We start from the raw sequence: 24,268 nt of genomic DNA on the forward strand, positions 1-24,268 counted from the left end.
GCGAGCGGCATTTCGCGCAAATCACGTCACGCGAACCAACAACGAAATCAAATTCCTCCCTTCATTCTGTTCTCTCTTGCTTGATTTGTCGCGACGAAAATTGAGTTACGATTTTTAAGCTATCAGAGTTTTCTATACATTTTCCGAGTTTTTCTGATATAAACTTCCTATTTCCAATCGTTGTCGTGTCAAATCCATTTTCGGTTGACCGCCTCTTTTCGCGAAAAGACGTAAACATGATTGATGATCATGATCGTAATATTTCGTCTCCGTAAATTCGCGATTTTAGCAAAAATATAGTAAGGGACATCCTTTTGTGAGCGAATATAGGTCTCTAATTTATGCTATCGACCCAATGTGTCTGGATACAACGAAATAAATATATAAATTAATTAAATTATAAATATTATAAAGTATTAATAAAAATATATTCATATAATTGCAATCATAATCGCTTGAGACTACAAGCAGTGATCCCAGACTATGTATGTGAATATAAAATGCAAATTACTCAAATAAAATGCAAAAGACTCATCCGAATAATTCTGCGTAACATATGATTCACGTATAAATTGTCATATAATTATAAATTGCATGAATATAAATTATATATTTATACTATAATCTGAATAAATTGTTAAAAAGATTCGTTCTCACTCGCAATAAAATGATCATGAATACACTTTATACACAACTGTATATTTGATTTATATATTTTTGCAATCTTAGAAAGCGATAGAAAATTTTAGATAAATAATATAAAGTGATAGTAATAAATAACTTTAGCAATACAAGAAGTAAGTATAAATGGTCACACCTCCTTTACCTCACAAATTAAGGCTCCTGAGTACTCGCCGCGGCCATATTGAAGTCGTGACGTCAGAAGCGAGAAATTGCGTGAAATGACACGTAATTTTGTCTGACATGCCATTTGTAAATAAAGCCAATTTGGATAAAACAGACTAAGCAGATGACTTTAAAACATTTCTAAATATTGATCACGACTATCCTTTTTTCGCCTAGCAGTCAGTAAATAATCGTAAAAAGCATGTAAAGTGACGTCTATTCAGACAGGAAAACACGGATAGCTATTAAAAGGAGTGAAAAATGTACTTTTCTGTATAAAATTCCAGGAAACTTTACTTACGGTCCATTTTTACGAATTTGGTAAATACGAGACAAGTCATATTTTCACAATGAAACACATCCTAATAACAAAATGACATGCACGATAATATTTCATCGTTAATCTGTCACGTTTCACGTGTATTAGTTCTAATTTTGTCCGCGACGGAATGTCGCTACTGTCAATGCGTAGTTCTCGGCTGAGGAGTCAGGAGCCTTAACAGATAGGTTTAATAAAAATAATATTAAATTAAATAGTTTGAACTCTGTACTTTAGTGTAAGCATAGACAACGATGTACAACAAAACGAAATTATTTTAAAAATTATACAAGTTTTGTCGGCTTTAAGTTTTGCTTTTTTATGATTACTATCTTTTCATTTTCGGCCTTGAGGGGTGGCCAACTTACGACTCTCGCGTTAATTCATAATGATCAAATGATAACGTGTTATATGTCAACCACTAAAATTTATATATAATTTTTAATATAATTGTATTAGATCATACTGTACTTTTTAGAAAAAACGCTACAATTTTAATTATATTAACATAGTTATGTTACTGTGAAAAAATTATACATGTCTGCCTGTTCTCTAACACACAATTTCTTTTAGCTTAATAATATTGTGTTCACAGTCGAGTTCAGTTTAAACCATTTAATATGATATTATATTTATTAAATCTCTGTTGGTTTGCAAGATAAAAAGGAATGGCCACTTATATGGAAACGCTTTGCATACCTAGATATAATTATCATTTATTGCGTGTTAAATAAAACCGAGCTTCTTGGACAAGTTTATTTGCGTGTGCTTGTTTAATTAATTCACTTTTGCATAAGACTTTACATAATAAAATTGTACCCTTAATTCTTAAGCTTTTGTGCGAATGTCGAGTTACAGTTTCCGTTTATTTTCGTTAAAGATCTGGTGAGTACTGGTGTTACCAAGTATGCTCTTTGTTCCTTTGTCCGGTACTATGAAACCCTGCACTTTGACGCAATAATTATTCACGGTCTAACCACTTGGGAGTATTAACACTTACATTCAACCAACTTTCTTGAATATATTTGGCTCTCTTAATTTAAAATTTACTTTTGGATTTAATACATTGTTTATCGTAACATTAATACGCGTAAAATAAAATAAAGAAAGATGACAGAGAAAAAGATACAAACATTGTGTGAATACGAGTATTATTTTAGGTAAGTTTAAATATATGCTCGGCAATTCTACCATCACAATCGTTCTACCACCAACTGTTATTTAAATATCAAACAAATTGACAGCAGTTATATTTCAAAGCCAGTTGAAAGAGATTGGCAAATTAAAGTCAAAAGATAATTTATATTAATTAGTAAGAGTCTATTTAATAAATACCTGATGAAAAATAAACTTTGCAAAATTTTTAATATTTTCTGTATCATTTTTTCATTATGTTTGATTTATTTTCTAAACTGTTACCCGTTTCTTTCTTTTTTTCTTTTTTCGTTTTGCTCTTTTCTCTCTTCTATTCTTTTTGTTTTTATTATTTTTCCTCTTTCTGTTTTCCGTATTTTCTTTTCTCCTATTTTTTTTTGTTCTATTATTAATATCTTGGAAATGAATACTTATTTACAAATGTTGTATATAAGTATATCATATTAAGAGAATCTACATTCAAGATCTATAATAATTGATGTTTCTATCTTGGAATTTTATAAAATTGTACAAAACATTGTTAGCGTATCTAATTGGCAGAGTTCCGCTCATTAGCATGAAAAAGGAGAAAAAACTTTACTTTAATCGATCTGAAACTACAGCTGTTCCAGCAAAACTCTTCAAGATCTTTAATGGGATTTCTTATGAAATTTCAATGTTTAATAAAAATATCTAAAATATAATGCAATCATAATAAATAAAAACACTTTGATATGATTAAGATTTGCATATACTGACAAAAAGTTTTATCTTATAAATATAAATTAATATTGATAAGTTAATATTAATTAGAACAAGATTGTGAATAATATTAATTATTATTGACAAATATCGACGTAAGATAAGATTTATTAAATAAAGTATAATGTCAAAATAAATTTTATAAAGAGATTGAACTTGAATTGAAGTCACAATTGTATAAAAATTCAGCTTTTTCGATTTATTCTTATAAGTGTTTCTAATTGTTCTTATAAATAAATTGCTTGGACCGATAAATACGATAAATTCGTTCGTGACAATATATGTTTAGAGCATTTAAGAACGTAGTTATTGAATATCGATGTTCACAATCCAGCACTGACAATTCGATATTGCTATAATCGAGTTAGCTGAGTGCGGGTGACCACTGCTTTATGGATTTCCTCCCTCTGTTCTCTCTCTCTCTCTCTTTCTCTCTCTCTATATATATATTGGCTATATTGCTGAAGCTTTCCCTTTATGAGGCGTGACATATTACTCATTATCAGTATCAGACCTTTTTGATTATGTCGATCGAAGTTGCCTCTTTTCGAGTTAAAAAAGCTATTATTTCATTTGAGCTGAAACACAACTGTTTAATTAAATTCGTTTTATATATGATGAATGCCTCATTATTCGCATTATCCAACTCTATCAACATCCTGTCTTTGTTAAAAATAAACAATGTCCTAATTTCAAAACAAAACAATCTTTTAAATAAAATTTGATTTTATTAATATATTCATAGATAATATTTCTTAAATTTTTCTTTTCTCGGTTTATTATTTTAAAAGCATAAACATTATTAGCTACAGTAGATGATTACATTTAAATTTAAAAATTTTTTAATTTAAAACTTAAAAAGTACAAGATGACTGTAATCTTATGTATTAAGAAAAAATATTCTTTTTCATTTCGATAAAATAGTGTATTGTGCAGGAGGAGAAAGCGCGAACGAGAGAGTGGGGAAAAAAGAAAATAAAAATTTAAAAAATTTCTTTCAATTTTTTGCCTCACTTCTAATGTTCTATATATCGATGTCATCGAATAAAGAACTGTGATAATAAAAAAGAACCAAACAATGTGTGTGACTTCTAAGCGAAAGTCAGATATTGCTAGCTGTATACTCACGCAAGATCACGAGAATAGATTGGTCTAGACAGATAAAGGAAAAAGTAAACAACGCGCTTGTAAGTTAACACTTTTAATTGAAATCGATATTTCCACAGAATTTTAATAGAACTCTATCACACAATCTCCGTGATTTATTTATTCACAGATTATAATTTTATTTGACTCTTCCAATCTCTATTAAATACACGACAAATGATATGACTTAATTATCTCGATTGTTTCCGTCATTAATAATCCGTAATTTGATTTCTTTTCTCTTCAATAAGAAATAATCTATTGCAGAGTAAAACAGTTTAGAAACCTATATACTATATTAAGATCACAAAAATTACTTTAGAGATGATTATAATTTAAATATATTAAATAATTAAACTTATATTTAGTCAGAAGATAAAACTGTACAAAACAAAAAAGTAATTTGTCAGGTTTAAATTCTATTTGACTTTAATTTTGCTTAAACATTAAGAAGGTTGCGCCAGTAAGCTCGAGAAAAGTTTTATCGTTTAAAGGATGAGTCTTAAAATAGAGAATTTTAGATCGCTCTCAATCGATTGGAGTCAGAATTAAATTAAAACTTTATATCGTATTGTCAAGTCTTAACCGTTTCAAATCTATTTTCGATCGGGTTTAATTTTCTGTTTTCAGTTAAAGCATTCAATTCGTAGAGAACGAGAGAAGAAAAGAGCTTTTTCGTATTTTACGAGTGTCGCCATTTTTGCTTATCTTGTTTCCAAATATTCATCACGTAGATGTTAAATAGCATTTAAAAAATCTGGACCAAAGTCTCAAAACAATCTACTTTGAAATTAAAAGAAAAATACGAAAATGTATACGAATGTATAGTTTATCAGAAAAAAATGTATTTAATTTTTATTATAAATACTTGCTGTTTGATGGAAATATCTTCAAGTCTAAACACAATTACAATCCTAAATTTATATAATCTGTTACAAAAAATCTATTACAAATTTTTTTCATTGAAACAACAAAAGAAACAAAACACTATATTTCTAAACAAACGAGTAGAATATTCTTGTTTCTCTAGATGGACTAAGTTTTACATAGCGCGCTACGTGAAAAAGAGAATTTTGTTACACTTCCGTCATTCGAGTCACGTATACTTTTTCAGTTTTGAAAAAGCTTGAATGAAATCCTGTTTCAACTTTGAATCTGGATTAAGACTCTTGCACGTTCTTTCTCTTTCTGTAGAATTAGCTAACTTACTGACAAACTTGGATAAATTAAAAGAGTTGAGCTGTAACAAAATAAATTTCGATGTTCTCGAAAATGTTCTCAAATCATTATCTGCGAAATCAAATCATGTAATCGTTCGATTACAGAATAAATTTCCATTTGAGGAATAAGAGAAAGTAAATCCGTATTATCGGTTTTGGTATATTTATAATAGCCTCCATTTATTTATAACAGCCGATTCCATTTGACATTGTACGTTTTACGAATCACTAAACAAAAAAGTAATCCTTTTCGTACGAACACCGCCGATACAGTGTAGCATGATTAAAATAAATTACAAATGTCCTCTTTAATAATGCGAACAACATATAACGTCCGTCGTATATCCGTCATTTATTTGAATAAATGATATCCGACGGATGTTATATATTTACTTTTCGCATTATTAAAAAATATTTCCTCGCAACTTGGCTTGGGTTTTGCAGTTCTCTTTTCCTTTCTAATATCAATGTATTGCTCGCAGGCTATAATCGTTATTGCAGGATATAGTTTGAGATAGATACTTTGTTATTAAAAAAGTGTTTCCAGTTGTTTTGATATCGATTATAAACTTTGTAAAGACGTAGGTACTCACGAGTGCTATCGTAAGGTATTCCGTTGAGTTCGTCGAAGCAGGGGATGGTAGCCAAGGTACCAGAAAGTGTTCGAGGCCAGCACAATACGGTGTCCCAGTTCACTTCGCATTCCTGCTGTTCCTGCTTCTGATTTTCCTGATCCTGATGCTCGCGTTCGAGACATTTCAGGTGCTCGGCGCTGAACGATTCGTTCAGTTCGTTAATGTAATTCAAAACATTCAACACATAATTGTCGCCGACTTGTGGCTTTGTGCCGTTCGCAGGATACCAGGCCATGTCCGATCACCGCCTCTCGTAGCGTTATTCCTTTCACTAACCAGACGTCTCGATTCGAGAAAACCAATGTATCTAGGAAACAGAAAGAATTCCTTTAAGATTCTGTAATACTACAAAACGCTTTCCTCAACATGGCACATGACTTGAGCTTAAAGATAAAGTTTACATAGAAAGTGCATGGAAGAATAAATCAATGCATATTTATTTGCACATGTCTTTAAAAGTTTTCTAATGTCCATGTGCAATTATTCGAGATATTAATAGATAATAAAAAGCACTAATTGTAAGATACAGTTAGCGGCAAGTAACTATAAATACGTTTCACAGCATATAAAAATTTTTATTTTATCATATACATTTTTCAGATCAGTTCCTCGATTCCAAGAAACATGTAACTTTTAAATAATAAGTACATGTATATATATATATATATAATTTTTGTTAGTTTTAAATTTTCTACATGCCGATTATTTACATTTACGTTATTTCTAGATCAAGGTAATAATTGTTACTCAAAATGTGTCAAATTGCCACTGCTTTCTTTCATTATAAATATACTATACATCCTGTATTGTATTTCTTTTGTCCTTCTGTTTCTTAACATATGTCGCATAATATCTGAAAAATTTGTAGTATGTCGAGTATTCTTTTCAAAGGCTCGGACATCGCGGCTTTTGATACCGTAATCTGCAATATCCATACTTTCCGCACACGATTGTTTCCATCTTTGTACACGAAGATCACAATAAAAAAGTAAAAAAAGAAAGAGGGAAGGATGCTAAAGCAGTGGCAGTTGGCGAAATACTTTCTGAAAAGTTATCGCTTCGTATAGAGGTACTGTTCGATATTGTCGTGGACTTTCGGAATTCGTCATACACGTGCTCGTTGAACTTGTCGCATAAAGAAGCCTCGAATATCAAGTAGTTGTCATGTAATGTTGCTAAGTCCAATAAGAAGACAGATCTTTTTGTTATCAAGTTTACCTAGGGTTTAGTATTGAAACTATTCTGCGGGCATGATGGATGGACGATGGTAAAACTTTCCTACGAGTTGCTCGATTATGCAAAATAAACCGTACGTGCACGCACATAATTCTATATCTCAAATCTATATTCTGTTTCTTTCTCTTTCGCATTATGGAGTACAAATACAAGATAACAAAAATTTTTATTCCCTCGAATTATTTGAAAAGATCTATAAATATATACAAAATATTAAATCTTTGTCAGTATTTCATATTTTATTTATTTATTTTTTAATTTTGTCGAGATTAAATCATTTCTCTTCGTACTCTAGCTTATTAATGGTAATACGTTTTTGGAGGAAATTATGAATTCGAGAAACGAAACAAATTCCCATTGGATAAATTCATTGAAAACTCGTTGAACACAATAAACGTTCTCATTAAGCGAAACAAATGTGCGCCTAGTTTTAACTTGAAATATGTTCCGTTTAATTAGGAGAAACCTCTTAATTAAAAGGATTATCTCATCAATAAATCGATATGGCGTCCTTTGAACTTATCAGTTGCGAATTTCGTGGTTTTATGTTGATTTACTAGCAAACACGTTAATCACCAGCGCCTTCATCCGCCGCGCCTACATACGCTCAATCTTTGGAAGATAAACCGACAACCAAGGTGTTCCTTCTTTCTGACACGTAATTATCTTCTTCGCATCCACCTAGTAGAAAGTTCTTCCGTGAGAAATACACAGCCCTTGAAAAAGGAAAGGTTACAAAAAAAAAGTTGAGATTTCTAAGGAAAAAATTGTTCTCAAGGTTTTCCAAACTATTTAACAATTAAAAAAAAAAAAAAATAATAATAATAATTTCTATGACGAAAAGCTGTCACATATTTTCTCTTTTTTATTTCATTCATCTAAAGATCATTGAATCGTATGGATTGGAATATCGCGACCTGACTCCTCTGTAATACCACAATTGGCATATGCTTTGAAGTACAAGATCTGTACTCGGATCAACTGTCAAACGGTTGTGATCCATCCATCATGAAGCTCTTGATCGAAGATGCCACTTCGAAACTATTAGACGAAGCTCTTGGATACGTGAAATCAATAATCGACCATCAATGTATAATAATCATTCCCCCGAGACGCACCGTGTTAAAGCTGTGGCAATTCGCATTCCCCCATTATTCGCAAAGTACCTCTCTTACGGCACTTGAAGATTCTGGAGGTATAGGGCAAAGGTAGCATCTAATATTTCCAACCGATTATTAAAATCTTACGCAATTGTCGCTCAACATTTATCCTTTTTATATAACTAATTATAATCACCTATAATCACGTCACAAAGGCCATTGTACGTAAAAAGGTTTTAATCTTAACAGCAATGTTGTAATTATAATATAAAGGTTAAAGTGATATTGTTAAACGTGGATTTAACAAAATCTGATGTTAAACAATTAACGTATGATATTTTATCTTCTTTGCGTCTCTTCGCTTTCAGCGATTTTGTTTTGAAGTTTAAGTAGATAAAAATGATTACGCGCAGCTTTTTTCGTACCGGTCGAACATGGGCGTTGTAACTATGATCTTTCGACTGGACGGAAATCTTGGAACTAAGCTGAAAAAAAAGATACGAATAGGTCAGAATGTCATACACGCTATTCTTCTCAAATAGATCAGATTTCGTGTATATCCATGTTTAATACAATAGTACTATTTCAAATTTAACAAATACAGTCTTATGACTAAAACTTTTTTAAGTGCAATGGTCTTAACATTGTCATGAAACTGGAATACGTAATATTAATGCTTCAGACGCGTCTGTAAGATCCCCCTGCTGAAAAAAATCATGTGACAAAGTTACATAATAAAATCACGTAACGAGTCACGTAGTGAAATGTTCCAAATCAGTATGTGATTTTTGAAAATTATAAGGTTTAAAAAATCAAGTACTATTAAAAAAAATCATATTATTTTTTAAAAATTAGATAAATTTACGTATGTACATTTACTTAATTAAAAAAAGTCGTATGATTTCTTTACGTATAATATTACGTAATTTTCCAAAATCACATGATTTTCAAAAATCACGTACTGATTTGGAACATTTCATTACATGATTTATGTCATTAATTGCGTGACTTGTTACGTGATTTTGTCACGTGATTTTTTTCAGTAGCCCTCCCCCCCTTTCCGAGAAAACTGTAGAGAATTTTATTGTGAAAAAATAAACATCCCAATCAGAATTTGAACCTGGACCTTCCTCGTTTGTTAAACTTTCGAATGCGAAGAAATTTATATGCGCGTATGTGTTGTATATTTGTGCTTAATTTACATTTGAAGAAACTACGTTCTCTTATAGAAAGAGCTTCGAATTGCAATTTTATCCACGGTAAGAGTACGCACGCTATTTTTTCCTAATCTTTAAAGCGATGATGTATCGAGCGTCCTCACGGGCTTCCATAATCTTCGCAAGAGATACGTTACTCGGTGCTCTGGAAATGAGTTCTGGATCGCTAATTTAAAAGCGATTCCTACGCGGGTGTACTCAACGAGAGGGATTTATCGGCAATTTAACCATTTCAACTCTGCCTTCGAGGACTGCTAAATTCTTTTTTATTACCCGAGAGAAGAAGCGGCAGGACAGAGTTAAAGAAACCGTAAAAAGGAATATACATCGAATCTTGACCATTCATTAGGTAAGAAGATTACTTCCGATATCGTATATCGTATTATCCCCCCCCCCCGCGGTCTGTCAGCGATAATCGTTAATTCTTTATGCGCAACGTTTCAAAACGACAACTAATTGTCAAATGTAGTTTTTATTGCGATATAAACGCAATCTAACTCTGCGATACCACGGCGTACGGTTTTATGTGAATTATATTTTACGCTATATAAAGAATATGTTCTCGCAGGCCATTTTCTACGAGGACAAGCATTACGTTATATTTTATCACCCCATACACCATGCACAATGCCACGCATCACATATTTTATATTTTACAACGCACATTTGGGAATTCTTTTTTTTTTTTCTGAAAAGCAATTACTTCTAATACCATATCGTTGTTCGCGCTGCGTTTATCGGTTAACGACGCTTCGACACGCGACTATCGGCCGACACGTGTTCCGGGGATTCTGCAATGAAACCGGCCACTACCGATCACCTTCGCTGCTTGGCGCGGTGACACCGCGACCGCGTCGTCGAGAAATCGGTTTTGTGACGTGGCGCAGCATTGTCGGATTGCCAGTTGGCACAATTATAAATTTTTTACACTATAAATTTTGCTGATCTCATGTCATTCTCTCGATCTTGAAAAAATTTTAAACACGTTTCAACAGCTCTTTACTTTTAATTGCTTGAAAGTCGAAAGTTGTAATTGACAGTTTTAAAAGTTCTTGCAGAAAGAAGTAATTCAAAATTCGCAAAATACATTTAAGGAGGAATACTCTTTACATGTTTGTCTAATTTATTTCAATATTATTTGTAAATATCAAATTTGACACAATTACATCAATAGGTGCAGTTGTACGAGTTCTTACATAAGTCGCAAATATTAATGAAATGAATTAGACAGATATATATAAGTTGAATATTTGTATATAAAATGGCTTAAAAAAATCTTGTGGAAGAAGACCGAATTTCATCATTTGATTTTTTTTTTCAAATATCCTTTGCAAAATACAATATATAATTGTACCAATTCTAGCAAAGAGTGTTAAGTTCACGGTCTCGCGCTCTGATATAAATTTTCTAGACCGGTGCCTAGAGTCGATGACAACTGGCTGCTACAACAGGAGCGACTACGGATACAGGACAAGGAAAAAGGAACGAGTAGGGAGAGGAGCATGCGCCGTTCGCAAACTCCTCTCCGTCGCTCCTTCGCGTAAAGCATGTATCCACAGCGTGGTTATCAACGGGAGGGTGAGGGTTGTCGGAATCGTCACCCTGTCATTAGATCGAGGAGCAGCGAATAAAAAAGATTTCTATTTAAATGTATTCTTATTATTACAAATGATTTTATTGAAAATTTACGCGTTTAACTGTATTTTTTATTTTCCTGTTGTATAATTATTGTACAATCATTTTCCCATACACAGTAAAAAATAAAATGTCCCAGAAGGTCCACTCTAAATTTTATGTTAAAATAACTCAAAAGTTAAGTTAAAATAACTTATTTAAAATTATTTTAACTTAACTTTTGAGTTATTTCAACATAAAATTTAGAGTGGCCTTTTTAGAATATTTTATTTTTTTACTGTGTATTAGAATTATCAGTAGTGTGGGAGGGGCCCATAAAACTCAAGATATTAAAAAAAGCTTTGAAAAGAGAAATGTGAAGGAATTATCATCTTCTATTGCATGCATTATCGGTATTACATTGTTCAATTATAGCTAATAATATTTGTTTGAATAATTCACGACCCTCAAGAGCCATTTAGACCCTCTCGAGAAATATTATATACAATAAAATTTAGATAGAAAGACAGATACACTTCGTTTTTTCAATACTTGATTGATTCACATTGCATCTTTGCATCGAATATAATCTGCGCGCACATTGAAATCTGCTATCAATTGCGAGTATTACGCAAGTATTAGATATCCTTTTTCTCTTCTGAAAAATAGTGGAAGAAAATTTTTCAAGACTTATAGATATATACACATGAGCCGATCGAGGAATATATAAAATCTTTTATATTTTAATTATATAAATAAATTTTAAAATAAAATTCACTTTTTTTCTTGCAAAACTCTTAACACATTTTTTTAATACTAAATAATATTTTAATTAAAATGTATTAGATTCTTTTATTTATCTGTAAATTTTCATAAATATTCAATTTCAGAATGTCGATAAAAGTGAGAAATGTCTCTCGTACAATCAATGTCCACAAAGATGATTTAATGAATATTCTGTAATAAAATGAAATGGAAAACAAATCAATCGGTGTGCGAATAAATAACAAAATGAAACAGAAAACCGTCCAGGATAAAAATATTCATTTCCACTGTTCAAATTTAAGTAAAAAGTATGTACATGCATGTATCAAAGCTTATGTTTTCAAAATAAAAGCATGTACGTAAATTAATTATAAAAAAGAAAACAGAATTTTGTTACATAAATGTTTTCACTGAATAAGACTCGGTACAATTATAGTTTACGAGAAGCGATATGCATCTATACATATCTGAGCATTTCGAATCCATCAAGTTTAATCCCTCTCCCTTGCTTTGTCGCGCGCGAATGCATACACACACTTACTCACTTCTCTCTCCCCCCTTTCTCTCTCTCTCTCTCTCTCTTCATTAGCTTAAAATTATCAATAGCTCTATTTCCGTCTCCGAATATTGACACAAGTAATAATAGATTATTTGATGGGGGAGTTTTCATACAAACGCGGGTAACTCTCAAAATTAAAGTAATTCCATGAAAATAATGCAAAGACACAAATTAGCCAACCATAATCGACGATTATTTGGAGATGCATTTTGTAGTGTCTGTAGTTTTATTAAAATGTCACAGTTTCAAAGATGTCAAATTAAGATATTTAAAAAAAAGTACAAATATAAAGCTCCATGGAAGGAAGAAAGATATGATTTAAGATATAATTTAAAAAGTTTTATCATCTTCTCTTGATTTGTAAAATTTGCTTCAATTGAAAAATAGCTAGATCATTTGCATCATTTCTATCCTACATACGTACATGTGACTATTTCTATAAAATAAATAAAAATAAAAAAAAATAATCAAACAATATTAGCCTCCGGGATAACACTTAAAATAATATGAGCTTGGCATAGATTTAAAATGGCTAAAGTTTAAGTTGACACAGCAGGTACTCACATCTGTTCGTCTGTTATTTACTTTCGTCAGTCGCTAGCACGAAAATTTCGCCGAATAGAACTGTCAACCCTTTGTCGGATTCGTGCACAACTGTCGATATCTGTCCATTGACTTGATCAAGCCCACGGCATATTAGTCTGAAATATTCATCTCCTGCGAAATGCCATGCGTATACATGAATGTGAACGAAATAACATCTCAACTTACGCAAGGATTAAATTTCGAAAAATACACACGTTTAACAAAGCTGATATATGTGCTATAAGATATATTAATTGTACAACAGTGTGCTATAATAATAAAAAACATGCGCGTGTGTGTATGTGCAACAATATTATAACTATTATGGTATTAAAAGTGAAGTCAAGTCATAATAAGATAACATTAAAATACAATTACATGTAATTATTGTACAGGAAAAATTGTATTAATTTAGAAACTAGATATTAAAGTTGTATATATGAGATAAAAAATAGTATATTGATTCATGCATAAATGTAAAAAAGTTTAAATTATCGTCATTTTAAAATAAAAAATAATTCAAAATTTAAATGATCTTCTCTTTTCGTTATAGTTTTTCAATAAATTTTATTTCTGTACAAATGTGTGTGTGTGTGTGTGTATTATTGAAAAATTTTTATGAAAAGAAGGAATCTTTTAAATTTTAAATTGATTTTTACTTAACCCTTAAACACATAAGTGGGTCTGAGAGACCCCACATGAAGTTTTGAACGCTTGCTATGTGAAGACGGAATGAGATAGGCGGTTCGGACCAAGACGTAAAAAACGTTTGATATTTCCTCTTTCGATTGATTGACACTTTTTTGGTCAACTAAAATTCGAACGGCACGGCAGCAAAGTTTTGTTAGGGTCAATGCGACTCATATAGTGTATAAGTAAAACTTTTTTTGTGAGTATTTTACATAAAAAAACTGGACAAAATACGTTCGAACAGGTCGGTTTGCGGATGTTGCTCGCATATACTCTGTCTAAAGTTGGAATACTATAAAATGGTGTAGAAAAGAGTTTTTCCGAAATATATCATGAAATACATTAATTTTTAATTTTAGACACAATTTAATCAAAAATACCTCATATTCGCCTTGTTACATGAGTACATTTTTTAATAGAAATGACAATAATATAATTTTTTATTGAAAGTATGAATCTTTAGCTTTAAAACGCCGCATTGTAAAGTTCTTTAAAGTTTTTTGTTGCAAAAATATGACTTTTTTTTAAAGTGAATTTTTAGATGCTCAAAAATACTTCATATTCTCCATGTTACATAATTATACTTTTTAAAAGGAATGACTTTGCCAAATTTTATTTTGAAAGTGTGACTATTTAGCTTTAAAACGCCGTATTTGAAAATCCTTAAACGTCTTTTGTTGCGAAGATATGATTTTTTGAAGGAAAAGTGGATTTTTCCAATTTCTCATTTTTGCTTAATGGTTTTGCTTTTACAACTTCACAATAAATTATTTTTCGCCAATGCCGATTGTGCAGTCATACTCCTGAAATTTTGAACTTTTGTTTAAAAAAAAAATCGTAAAAAAATATTGATTGTAATCAAAGTTATAGCTTCTCAAAGTTGAAAAAGTCTCCCAGACCCAAAAATGTGTTTCCGTATTTTACAGGATCGGTATGTTAAGGGTTAATACAAACATACATATATACACACATACATATATGAATGCACAAGGCAACTAACGCTCTCCTTAAAAAAGAATGAACGATTATACGCATAAGAAAGTTATCTCAAGCCTTTATCTTAAATAAATCCCTGACATATAGAAGATAAAAGAAATGAATGAGGAAGCGGTAAATTCTTGATAATGTTGATAAAAATAGTGATTGATCGAACTTTCACTTATTGTACTGAAATATTTTATTCTTTCCTTTAAATGTGAGAAACGAAAGATAGCAAGCATTCAATCCTTTAACGTTCTCAGAATATATAAATAATCGATTTTAGATTATCATTTTTAATATTAATAAACTTAATTCTTTTAACTTCTAAATGTGCCCACTCAATTTCCTAGAAAATAAAGCCTTGTAAAGTTTAATCGGTTCTTTTTCAAAATTATTTTGTGCAAGCATTTACTTTCCTTCCAGTTGTATTTTGGATTAGAAAACAGTACAAGATATAAAAGAATATAGCAAAACTCGCTTTTATTTCTATATTTATGTGGAATTAATTTTGAATTAGTGAGTAACTTTATCTGCATTATTTAGTGTAAAAACATTCTTTGTTTAAATAATTTCTTTTTTACAAATGTGCTTAACATTTGATTTTCACTATAAATACACTTGATAATCTAAACAATGTTCACAATACGATCTTACAGTACACCTGTGGGATCAACAAATGACAACTACTAGTTATTATTATCAATGAGAAAGTTTTATCTCTCTGAAAACTAACAAGATTAAGGGCAACGTCAACCAAACTTTGATTAATCTAATCGACCAATTAGTCCATTGGAATTAATCAATCGCATTCGTCATTTCATATAACAAATGCGATTAGTTAATACCAATGGACTAATCGGTCGATTAAGTTAATTAAAGTTTAATTGAAATGGTCCTAAGAAGCAATATGATCTATTACACTAAAGAAAATAACTACAGGTAAGGAATATAACTTTCCATTAATGTTATAAATTTTATTCACGCATTATTTGAAATTAATTTTTTATCAAATAAAATAATAAAATGTTTCATTTCAATAACTTTATATGCTCAGTATAAACTAGACTTGATAAACAAACGAGATATTTATAATATACAGAAATAGCTTTCATATTGAAATAATTCTTCAATAAATTATCATTCTAAAGAGCTGCGTTTAAAAACATTAAAGATATCATTTAATTCTTGTTGCTTAATGTTAAACAAGGATAAAATGATATTATTTCTGAACGCAGGAAAACTATGGAAAATTTAAAATAAATAATTTTGTAACAAAATATATCTTTTTTTTTAAATAAAGCCAATTTTCAAATTTAGTTTTGAATGGTGGCCTATACCACTCCTGTTTCTGTTTGACCTATTATGCTATGCTTTATTTTTATAAATAATATTTCATGTAATAAATATTACATAACTTTGAGTTTAGAATTTATTAAATAACACTTTGATGAATACATTCTTTAAGTTTCAATATAAAATAATATTAACAAAGTTATTGCGTAAAATGTAATTGCAATAATATATTACTTTATATACTATTTGTGAAAAAAGGAAAGAAAGATATAGATCGTATACATGCAGTATTGATTAAACTTAGAGAAATGCTTAATCAATATACATTGAAAAATTAATATTAATAGATTTGGAAACGATCCTTGTTTCTTTTCATTTTATACATTTGTACAAGAATTCTGATCGTTAACTCGTAAATACTTGAGTGATTCTTGTAGACGAGTGTCTTTTTTTATAAACAATTGTTTTTCTTTATAAATAATTATAAATTAAGACATGTCTTCAATCATTAGAAATAAAAAAAGATATACATACATGCGTGTGTGTATGTTTTTTATTTCTAATAATTGAAAATATATCTTAATCTATAATTATTTATAAAGAAAAACAATTGAAAAAAAAAATATATTTTTTTTTCGTAAGTAAATTTATAGTTTGCATCTGAATCAGTTTGAATTTTTACGATCGAGTTGATTACTTTCGAAAAGCTTACATAGTTTTTTTTTATAAAGTAAATCTTAAATTTTCTTTCTAATTTACCTTTCGAATGTCTTTCGATGTACTATCTGCATTTGATGCACTGGACGGACCAAAAACATACTTTATCATTCCATTCATCCAGGATGACTTATGAAAGAAAAAACTCACACAGCGTTCCGATGTCCATCGTGAAAAATTGGTAAAAAAAAAGAACACGTTCCATACACTGCATGGCACAATGTAGACTGCGAGGAACTGTAAACTTCAAATGGAGATTGTATGGTCGATTAGCCTGCAATTGGTCGATTGTGCGTGTTTTAACACTCAATCAACAATCAAATCTCCCTGCCTTCGCCGCGCACGTTGCGCGAGAGTACGTGTGCATATATGCACTAATTGTAAGTATAATATGCATACATGTATGTATATTGTCATTTAATAATGTCAGAATATAAAATATCGTCAAAATAATAAAATATAAAATAAAAATTGTAAAATTTTTATTTTTTTTAAAATTAAGGTTTGTTAAAGAGAAATCAATGAACCCCTTCAATAAAGAGAAATCAATAAACAATTTTCCAATGTAGTATAATTGCGGGCATGCATATTGGTTGTGCTCACTTCGTTGCTCGTGTGTTACGAAAAGGTAAAATCGTAATAAATTAGAGACAAATTAAATTATTGGATTTTTTTCACTATCGCATTACTTTATATTACACAATTGCAAGAAATATATGCGTGATATGGGAATAATTTTGTTAAATTCAGATCTGAATGCCAAATATATGTGCGCAATGTAACGCGAGACAATTCTTGGATATATTCACATAAAAAAGGAGAAGCAACAAACAACAGACGTCTGATAGGCGTCTAACAAACGTCTATTAGATGCTGTCGACATCTCTAATCGACGACGATTCAATTTGTTCTCCCTGAGAAATCCGTGAGCAAAAAAAACTTGGGTAACACAAAATTTTCATTTAACGATTGTAGAGAAAATAAAATCCTGTGTCCGTTAAAAAATTTTCTGTGGCGATGGAAGCACAAAAGGGATCAAGAGCATGTATACGTTATATAAGATTCATTCCCTCGTACAACATGGTGATATGGGATATGAAAAATTAAACTTATCGAAATCGTTACCGGTTTCACAGTTAACAACTCACTAATTTAATACGCACAGCTCGTTATCTCGTAACGTACAGCTTGTTATAGTACTATGCGCTGTTTACGAGAGACGCACATATTTTATCACAGTCGCCGCGTCAGAGTTATCTCTGTTAAATATTAACTATATCAATAAAATGTACCGTCTTACGTGTGTAAGTCTAACACGCTCGATCCTCTCTCGCTCTCGTAGAGAATGCTCTTTTTATCAAGGCCAAAACGACTTACGCGAATCCGTTTCAAAATTAGCTTACTTTTCTCTTTATTTTCCATTTATAAGCATAATTTTTCATATCAAATATATTAATATAAGAAATACCCATTTATCATACGTACGCAAGCGCGGCCGTTATATATATGTGTGTGTGTATGTGTGTGTACATGCCCAGTAGCATTTATCGTTTTTATCCACAAGAAAGAAAAAACAAAAGCGCGCGTAACATTCGAGAGAAGTCTGAAACAAGCGACGACCACAATCACGATTAGCTATGACTTTATTTTGGAGCGCTCCCTATGTTCATAAAATATGGACATGAAACTACACAGCCAATGTCTATGCATCCCGAAGGTAACGTCTACGCGTAGGTAACGTGGTTCTCTTCTGTACTGAATCTATTGTAGAAAGCTCATCAGCTTATTTATATAGTCAGAGAGGAATCTGAGAGCGGCCACGGCGGCCTTTTTCCTATAATGCTTCGAAACTCCCGTACACTAGTGACGCTCATCTATTCTGGTCAGAATGGGAACTACGTGTCACATCCATTTTGCAACCCGCCGTTAAAAACAGTGTGGATGTTAGCACGGACAACAACCCACATCCATCTCTCGAGAAATATATACCTTTTATCATGATGTATCGAATTTCTGAACTGAAAAAGGAAAGACTTATATCAGTCAAATTTCGAAATTTTTGAGTAAAATTTTTTTTGCGAATTTCTCCAATATCTCTCTGTTCTGATATCCCCGAGAAGAGTTCTAACATTTATCATAGTGGATCCAATCGCTAAAGTGAAAGACGAAAGAGTTATATCAGTCAAAGTTCGAAATTTTTGAGTAAACTTGGCTTTTTTCCGAATTTCTTCAATATCTCTGTGTTCTGATAGCCCACAGAAGATATATACCTTTTATCATGATGTATCGAATTTCTGAACTGAAAAAGGAAAGACTTATATCAGTCAAATTTCGAAATTTTTGAGTGAAATTTTTGTGCGAATTTCTTCAATATCTCTGTGTTCTGATATGCCCGAGAAGAGTTCTAATTTTTTTCATAGTGGATCCAATCGCTAAAGTGAAAGACGTAAGAGTTATATCAGTCAAAGTTCGAAATTTTTGAGTAAAATTGGTTTTTTTCCGAATTTCTTCAATATCTCTGTGTTCTGATAGCCCACAGAAGATATATACCTTTTATCATGATGTATCGAATTTCTGAACTGAAAAAGGAAAGACTTATATCAGTCAAATTTCGAAATTTTTGAGTAAAATTTTTGTGCGAATTTCTCCAATATCTCTGTGTTCTGATATGCCCGAGAAGAGTTCTAATTTTTTTCATAGTGGATCCAATCGCTAAAGTGAAAGACGAAAGGGTTATATCAGTCAAAGTTCGAAATTTTTGAGTAAAATTGGTTTTTTTCCGAATTTCTTCAATATCTCTGTGTTCTGATAGCCCACAGAAGATATATACCTTTTATCATGATGTATCGAATTTCTGAACTGAAAAAGGAAAGACTTATATCAGTCAAATTTCGAATTTCTTGAATAAAACTTTTTTTGCGAATTTCTCCAATTTCTCTGTGTTCTGATAGCCACGAGAAGAGTTCTAACTTTTATCATAATGGATCGAATCGCTGAAGTGAAAGACGAAAGGGTTATATCAGTCAAAGTTCGAAATTATTGAGTAAAATTGGTTTTTTTCTGAATTTCTTCAATATATCTGTGTTCTGATAGCCCACAGAAGATATATACCTTTTATCATGATGTATCGAATTTCTGAACTGAAAAAGGAAACACTTATATCAGTCAAATTTCGAAATTTTTGAGTAAAATTTTTGTGCGAATTTCTCCAATATCTCTGTGTTCTGATATGCCCGAGAAGAGTTCTAATTTTTTTCATAGTGGATCCAATAGCTAAAGTGAAAGACGTAAGTGTTATATCAGTCAAAGTTCGAAATTTTTGAGAAAAATTGGTTTTTTTCCGAATTTCTTCAATATCTGTGTGTTCTGATAGCCCACAGAAGATATATACCTTTTATCATGATGTATCGAATTTCTGAACTGAAAAAGGGAAGACTTATATAAGTCAAATTTCGAATTTTTTGAGTAAAATTTTTTTTGCGAATTTCTCCAATATCTCTCTTTTCTGAGAGCCCCGAGAAGAGTTCTAACTTTTATCATAATGGATCGAACCGCTAAAGTGAAAGACGAAAGAGTTATATCAGTCAAAGTTCGAAATTTTTGAGTAAAATTGGTTTTTTTCCGAATTTCTTCAATATCTCTGTGTTCTGATAGCCCACAGAAGATATATACCTTTTATCATGATGTATCGAATTTCTGAACTGAAAACGGAAAGACTTATATCAGTCAAATTTTGAAATTTTTGAGTAAAATTTTTGTGCGAATTTCTCCAACATCTCTGTGTTCTGATAGCCCCGAGAAGATTTCTAACTTTTATCATAATGGATCGAATCGCTAAAGTGAAAGACGAAAGTATTATATCAGTCAAAGTCGGAAATTTTTGAGTTAAATTGGTTTTTTTCAGAATTTCTTCAATATCTCTGTGTTCTGATAGCCCACAGAAGATATATACCTTTTATCATGATGTATCGAATTTCTGAACTGAAAAAGGAAAGACTTATATCAGTCAAATTTCGAAATTTTTGAGTAAAATTTTTTTGCGAATTTCTCCAATATCTCTCTGTTCTGATATCCCCGAGAAGAGTTCTAACTTTTATCATAGTGGATCCAATCGCTAAAGTGAAAGACGAAAGAGTTATATCAGTCAAAGTTCGAAATTTTTGAGTAAACTTGGCTTTTTTCCGAATTTCTTCAATATCTCTGTGTTCTGATAGCCCACAGAAGATATATACCTTTTATCATGATGTATCGAATTTCTGAACTGAAAAAGGAAAGACTTATATCAGTCAAATTTCGAATTTTTTGAGTAAAATTTTTTTTGCGAATTTCTCCAATATCTCTGTGTTCTGATAGCCACGAGAAGAGTTCTAACTTTTATCATAATGGATCGAATCGCTGAAGTGAAAGACGAAAGGGTTATATCAGTCAAAGTTCGAAATTATTGAGTAAAATTGGTTTTTTTCTGAATTTCTTCAATATATCTGTGTTCTGATAGCCCACAGAAGATATATACCTTTTATCATGATGTATCGAATTTCTGAACTGAAAAAGGAAACACTTATATCAGTCAAATTTCGAAATTTTTGAGTAAAATTTTTGTGCGAATTTCTCCAATATCTCTGTGTTCTGATATGCCCGAGAAGAGTTCTAATTTTTTTCATAGTGGATCCAATAGCTAAAGTGAAAGACGTAAGAGTTATATCAGTCAAAGTTCGAAATTTTTGAGTAAAATTGGTTTTTTTCTGAATTTCTTCAATATCTGTGTGTTCTGATAGCCCACAGAAGATATATACCTTTTATCATGATGTATCGAATTTCTGAACTGAAAAAGGGAAGACTTATATAAGTCAAATTTCGAAATTTTTGAGTAAAATTTTTTTTGCGAATTTCTCCAATATCTCTGTTTTCTGATAGCCCCGAGAAGAGTTCTAACTTTTATCATAATGGATCGAATCGCTAGAGTGAAAGACGAAATGATTATATCAGTCAAAGTTCGAAATTTTTGAGTAAAATTGGTTTTTTTCCGAATTTCTTCAATATCTCTGTGTTCTGATAGCCCACAGAAGATATATACCTTTTAGCATGATGTATCGAATTTCTGAACTGAAAAAGGAAAGACTTATATCAGTCAAATTTCGAAATTTTTGAGTAAATTTTTTGTGCGAATTTCTCCAATATATCTGTGTTCTGATATGCCCGAGAAGAGTTCTAATTTTTTTCATAGTGGATCCAATCGCTAAAGTGAAAGACGAAAGTGTTATATCAGTCAAAGTTCGAAATTTTTGAGTAAAGTGGGTTTTTTTCCGAATTTCTTCAATATCTCTGTGTTCTGATAGCCCACAGAAGATATATACCTTTTATCATGATGTATCGAATTTCTGAACTGAAAAAGGAAAGACTTATATCAGTCAAATTTCGAAATTTTTGAGTAAAATTTTTTTTGCGAATTTCTCCAATATCTCTGTGTTCTGATAGCCCCGAGAAGGTTTCTAACTTTTATCATAATGGATCGAATCGCTAGAGTGAAAGACGAAAGGATTATATCAGTCAAAGTTCGAAATTTTAGAGTAAAATTGGTTTTTTTCCGAATTACTTCAATATCTCTGTGTTCTGATAGCCCACAGAAGATATATACCTTTTATCATGATGTATCGAATTTCTGAACTGAAAAAGGAAAGACTTATATCAGTCAAATTTCGAAATTTTTGAGTAAAATTTTTGTGCGAATTTCTCCAATATATCTGTGTTCTGATATGCCCGAGAAGAGTTCTAACTTTTTCATAGTGGATCCAATCGCTAAAGTGTAAGACGAAAGTGTTATATCAGTCAAAGTTCGAAATTTTTGATTAAAGTGGGTTTTTTTCCGAATTTCTTCAATATCTCTGTGTTCTGATAGCCCACAGAAGATATATACCTTTTATCATGATGTATCGAATTTCTGAACTGAAAAAGGAAAGACTTATATCAGTCAAATTTCGAAATTTTTGAGTAAAATTTTTGTGCGAATTTCTCCAATATATCTGTGTTCTGATATGCCCGAGAAGAGTTCTAATTTTTTTCATAGTGGATCCAATCGCTAAAGTGAAAGACGAAAGTGTTATATCAGTCAAAGTTCGAAATTTTTGAGTAAAGTGGGTTTTTTTCCGAATTTCTTCAATATCTCTGTGTTCTGATAGCCCACAGAAGATATATACCTTTTATCATGATGTATCGAATTTCTGAACTGAAAAAGGAAAGACTTATATCAGTCAAATTTCGAAATTTTTGAGTAAAATTTTTGTGCGAATTTCTCCAATATATCTGTGTTCTGATATGCCCGAGAAGAGTTCTAATTTTTTTCATAGTGGATCCAATCGCTAAAGTGAAAGACGAAAGTGTTATATCAGTCAAAGTTCGAAATTTTTGAGTAAAGTGGATTTTTTTCCGAATTTCTTCAATATCTCTGTGTTCTGATAGCCCACAGAAGATATATACCTTTTATCATGATGTATCGAATTTCTGAACTGAAAAAGGAAAGACTTATATCAGTCAAATTTCGAAATTTTTGAGTAAAATTTTTTTGCGAATTTCTCCAATATCTCTGTGTTCTGATAGCCCCGAGAAGGTTTCTAACTTTTATCATAATGGATCGAATCGCTAGAGTGAAAGACGAAAGGATTATATCAGTCAAAGTTCGAAATTTTTGAGTAAAATTGGTTTTTTTCCGAATTTCTTCAATATCTCTGTGTTCTGATAGCCCACAGAAGATATATACCTTTTATCTTGATGTTTCGAATTTCTGAACTGAAAAAGGAAAGACTTATATCAGTCAAATTTCGAAATTTTTGAGTAAAATTTTTGTGCGAATTTCTCCAATATCTCTGTGTTCTGATATGCCCGAGAAGAGTTCTAATTTTTTTCATAGTGGATCCAATAGCTAAAGTGAAAGACATAAGAGTTATATCAGTCAAAGTTCGAAATTTTTGAGTTAAATTGGTTTTTTTCCGAATTTCTTCAATATCTCTGTGTTCTGATAGCCCACAGAAGATATATACCTTTTATCATGATGTATCGAATTTCTGAACTGAAAAAGGAAAGACTTATATCAGTCAAATTTCGAAATTTTTGAGTAAAATTTTTTTTGCGAATTTCTCCAATATCTCTGTGTTCTGATAGCCCCGAGAAGAGTTTTAACTTTTATCATAATGGATCGAATCGCTAGAGTGAAAGACGAAATGATTATATCAGTCAAAGTTCGAAATTTTTGAGTAAAATTGGTTTTTTTCCGAATTTCTTCAATATCTCTGTGTTCTGATAGCCCACAGAAGATATATACCTTTTATCATGTGTATCGCATTTCTGAACTGAAAAAGGAAAGACTTATATCAGTCAAATTTCGAAATTTTTGAGTAAAATTTTTGTGCGAATTTCTCCAATATATCTGTGTTCTGATATGCCCGAGAAGAGTTC

At 31.0% G+C, this 24,268-nt stretch overlaps 1 protein-coding gene across 13 annotated transcripts in view; it reads right to left on the reverse strand.

Moving 5' to 3' along the window:
• The window catches only part of LOC105194460 (diuretic hormone receptor), a 37,758-nt gene extending 19,775 nt beyond the window's left edge, over positions 1-17,983 (reverse strand). Inside the window, exons 1-4 of one of the 13 annotated variants that reach the window (XM_039457169.1) lie at positions 17,968-17,983; positions 16,862-17,063; positions 13,118-13,270; positions 6,021-6,369 (exon numbers count right to left, since the gene is read on the reverse strand). In XM_039457169.1, coding sequence (XP_039313103.1) covers positions 6,021-6,297 — 277 coding nt within the window. In that variant the 5' untranslated portion in view covers positions 6,298-6,369; positions 13,118-13,270; positions 16,862-17,063; positions 17,968-17,983. The other 12 variants (XM_039457171.1, XM_026136636.2, XM_011159374.3 and 9 more) reach the window with 12 other exon arrangements.
• Between the last annotated feature and the right edge of the window lie 6,285 nt (positions 17,984-24,268).

Source organism: Solenopsis invicta, chromosome 14 (genome assembly GCF_016802725.1).
Source record: "Solenopsis invicta isolate M01_SB chromosome 14, UNIL_Sinv_3.0, whole genome shotgun sequence".
NCBI classification, from domain to species: domain Eukaryota; kingdom Metazoa; phylum Arthropoda; class Insecta; order Hymenoptera; family Formicidae; genus Solenopsis; species Solenopsis invicta.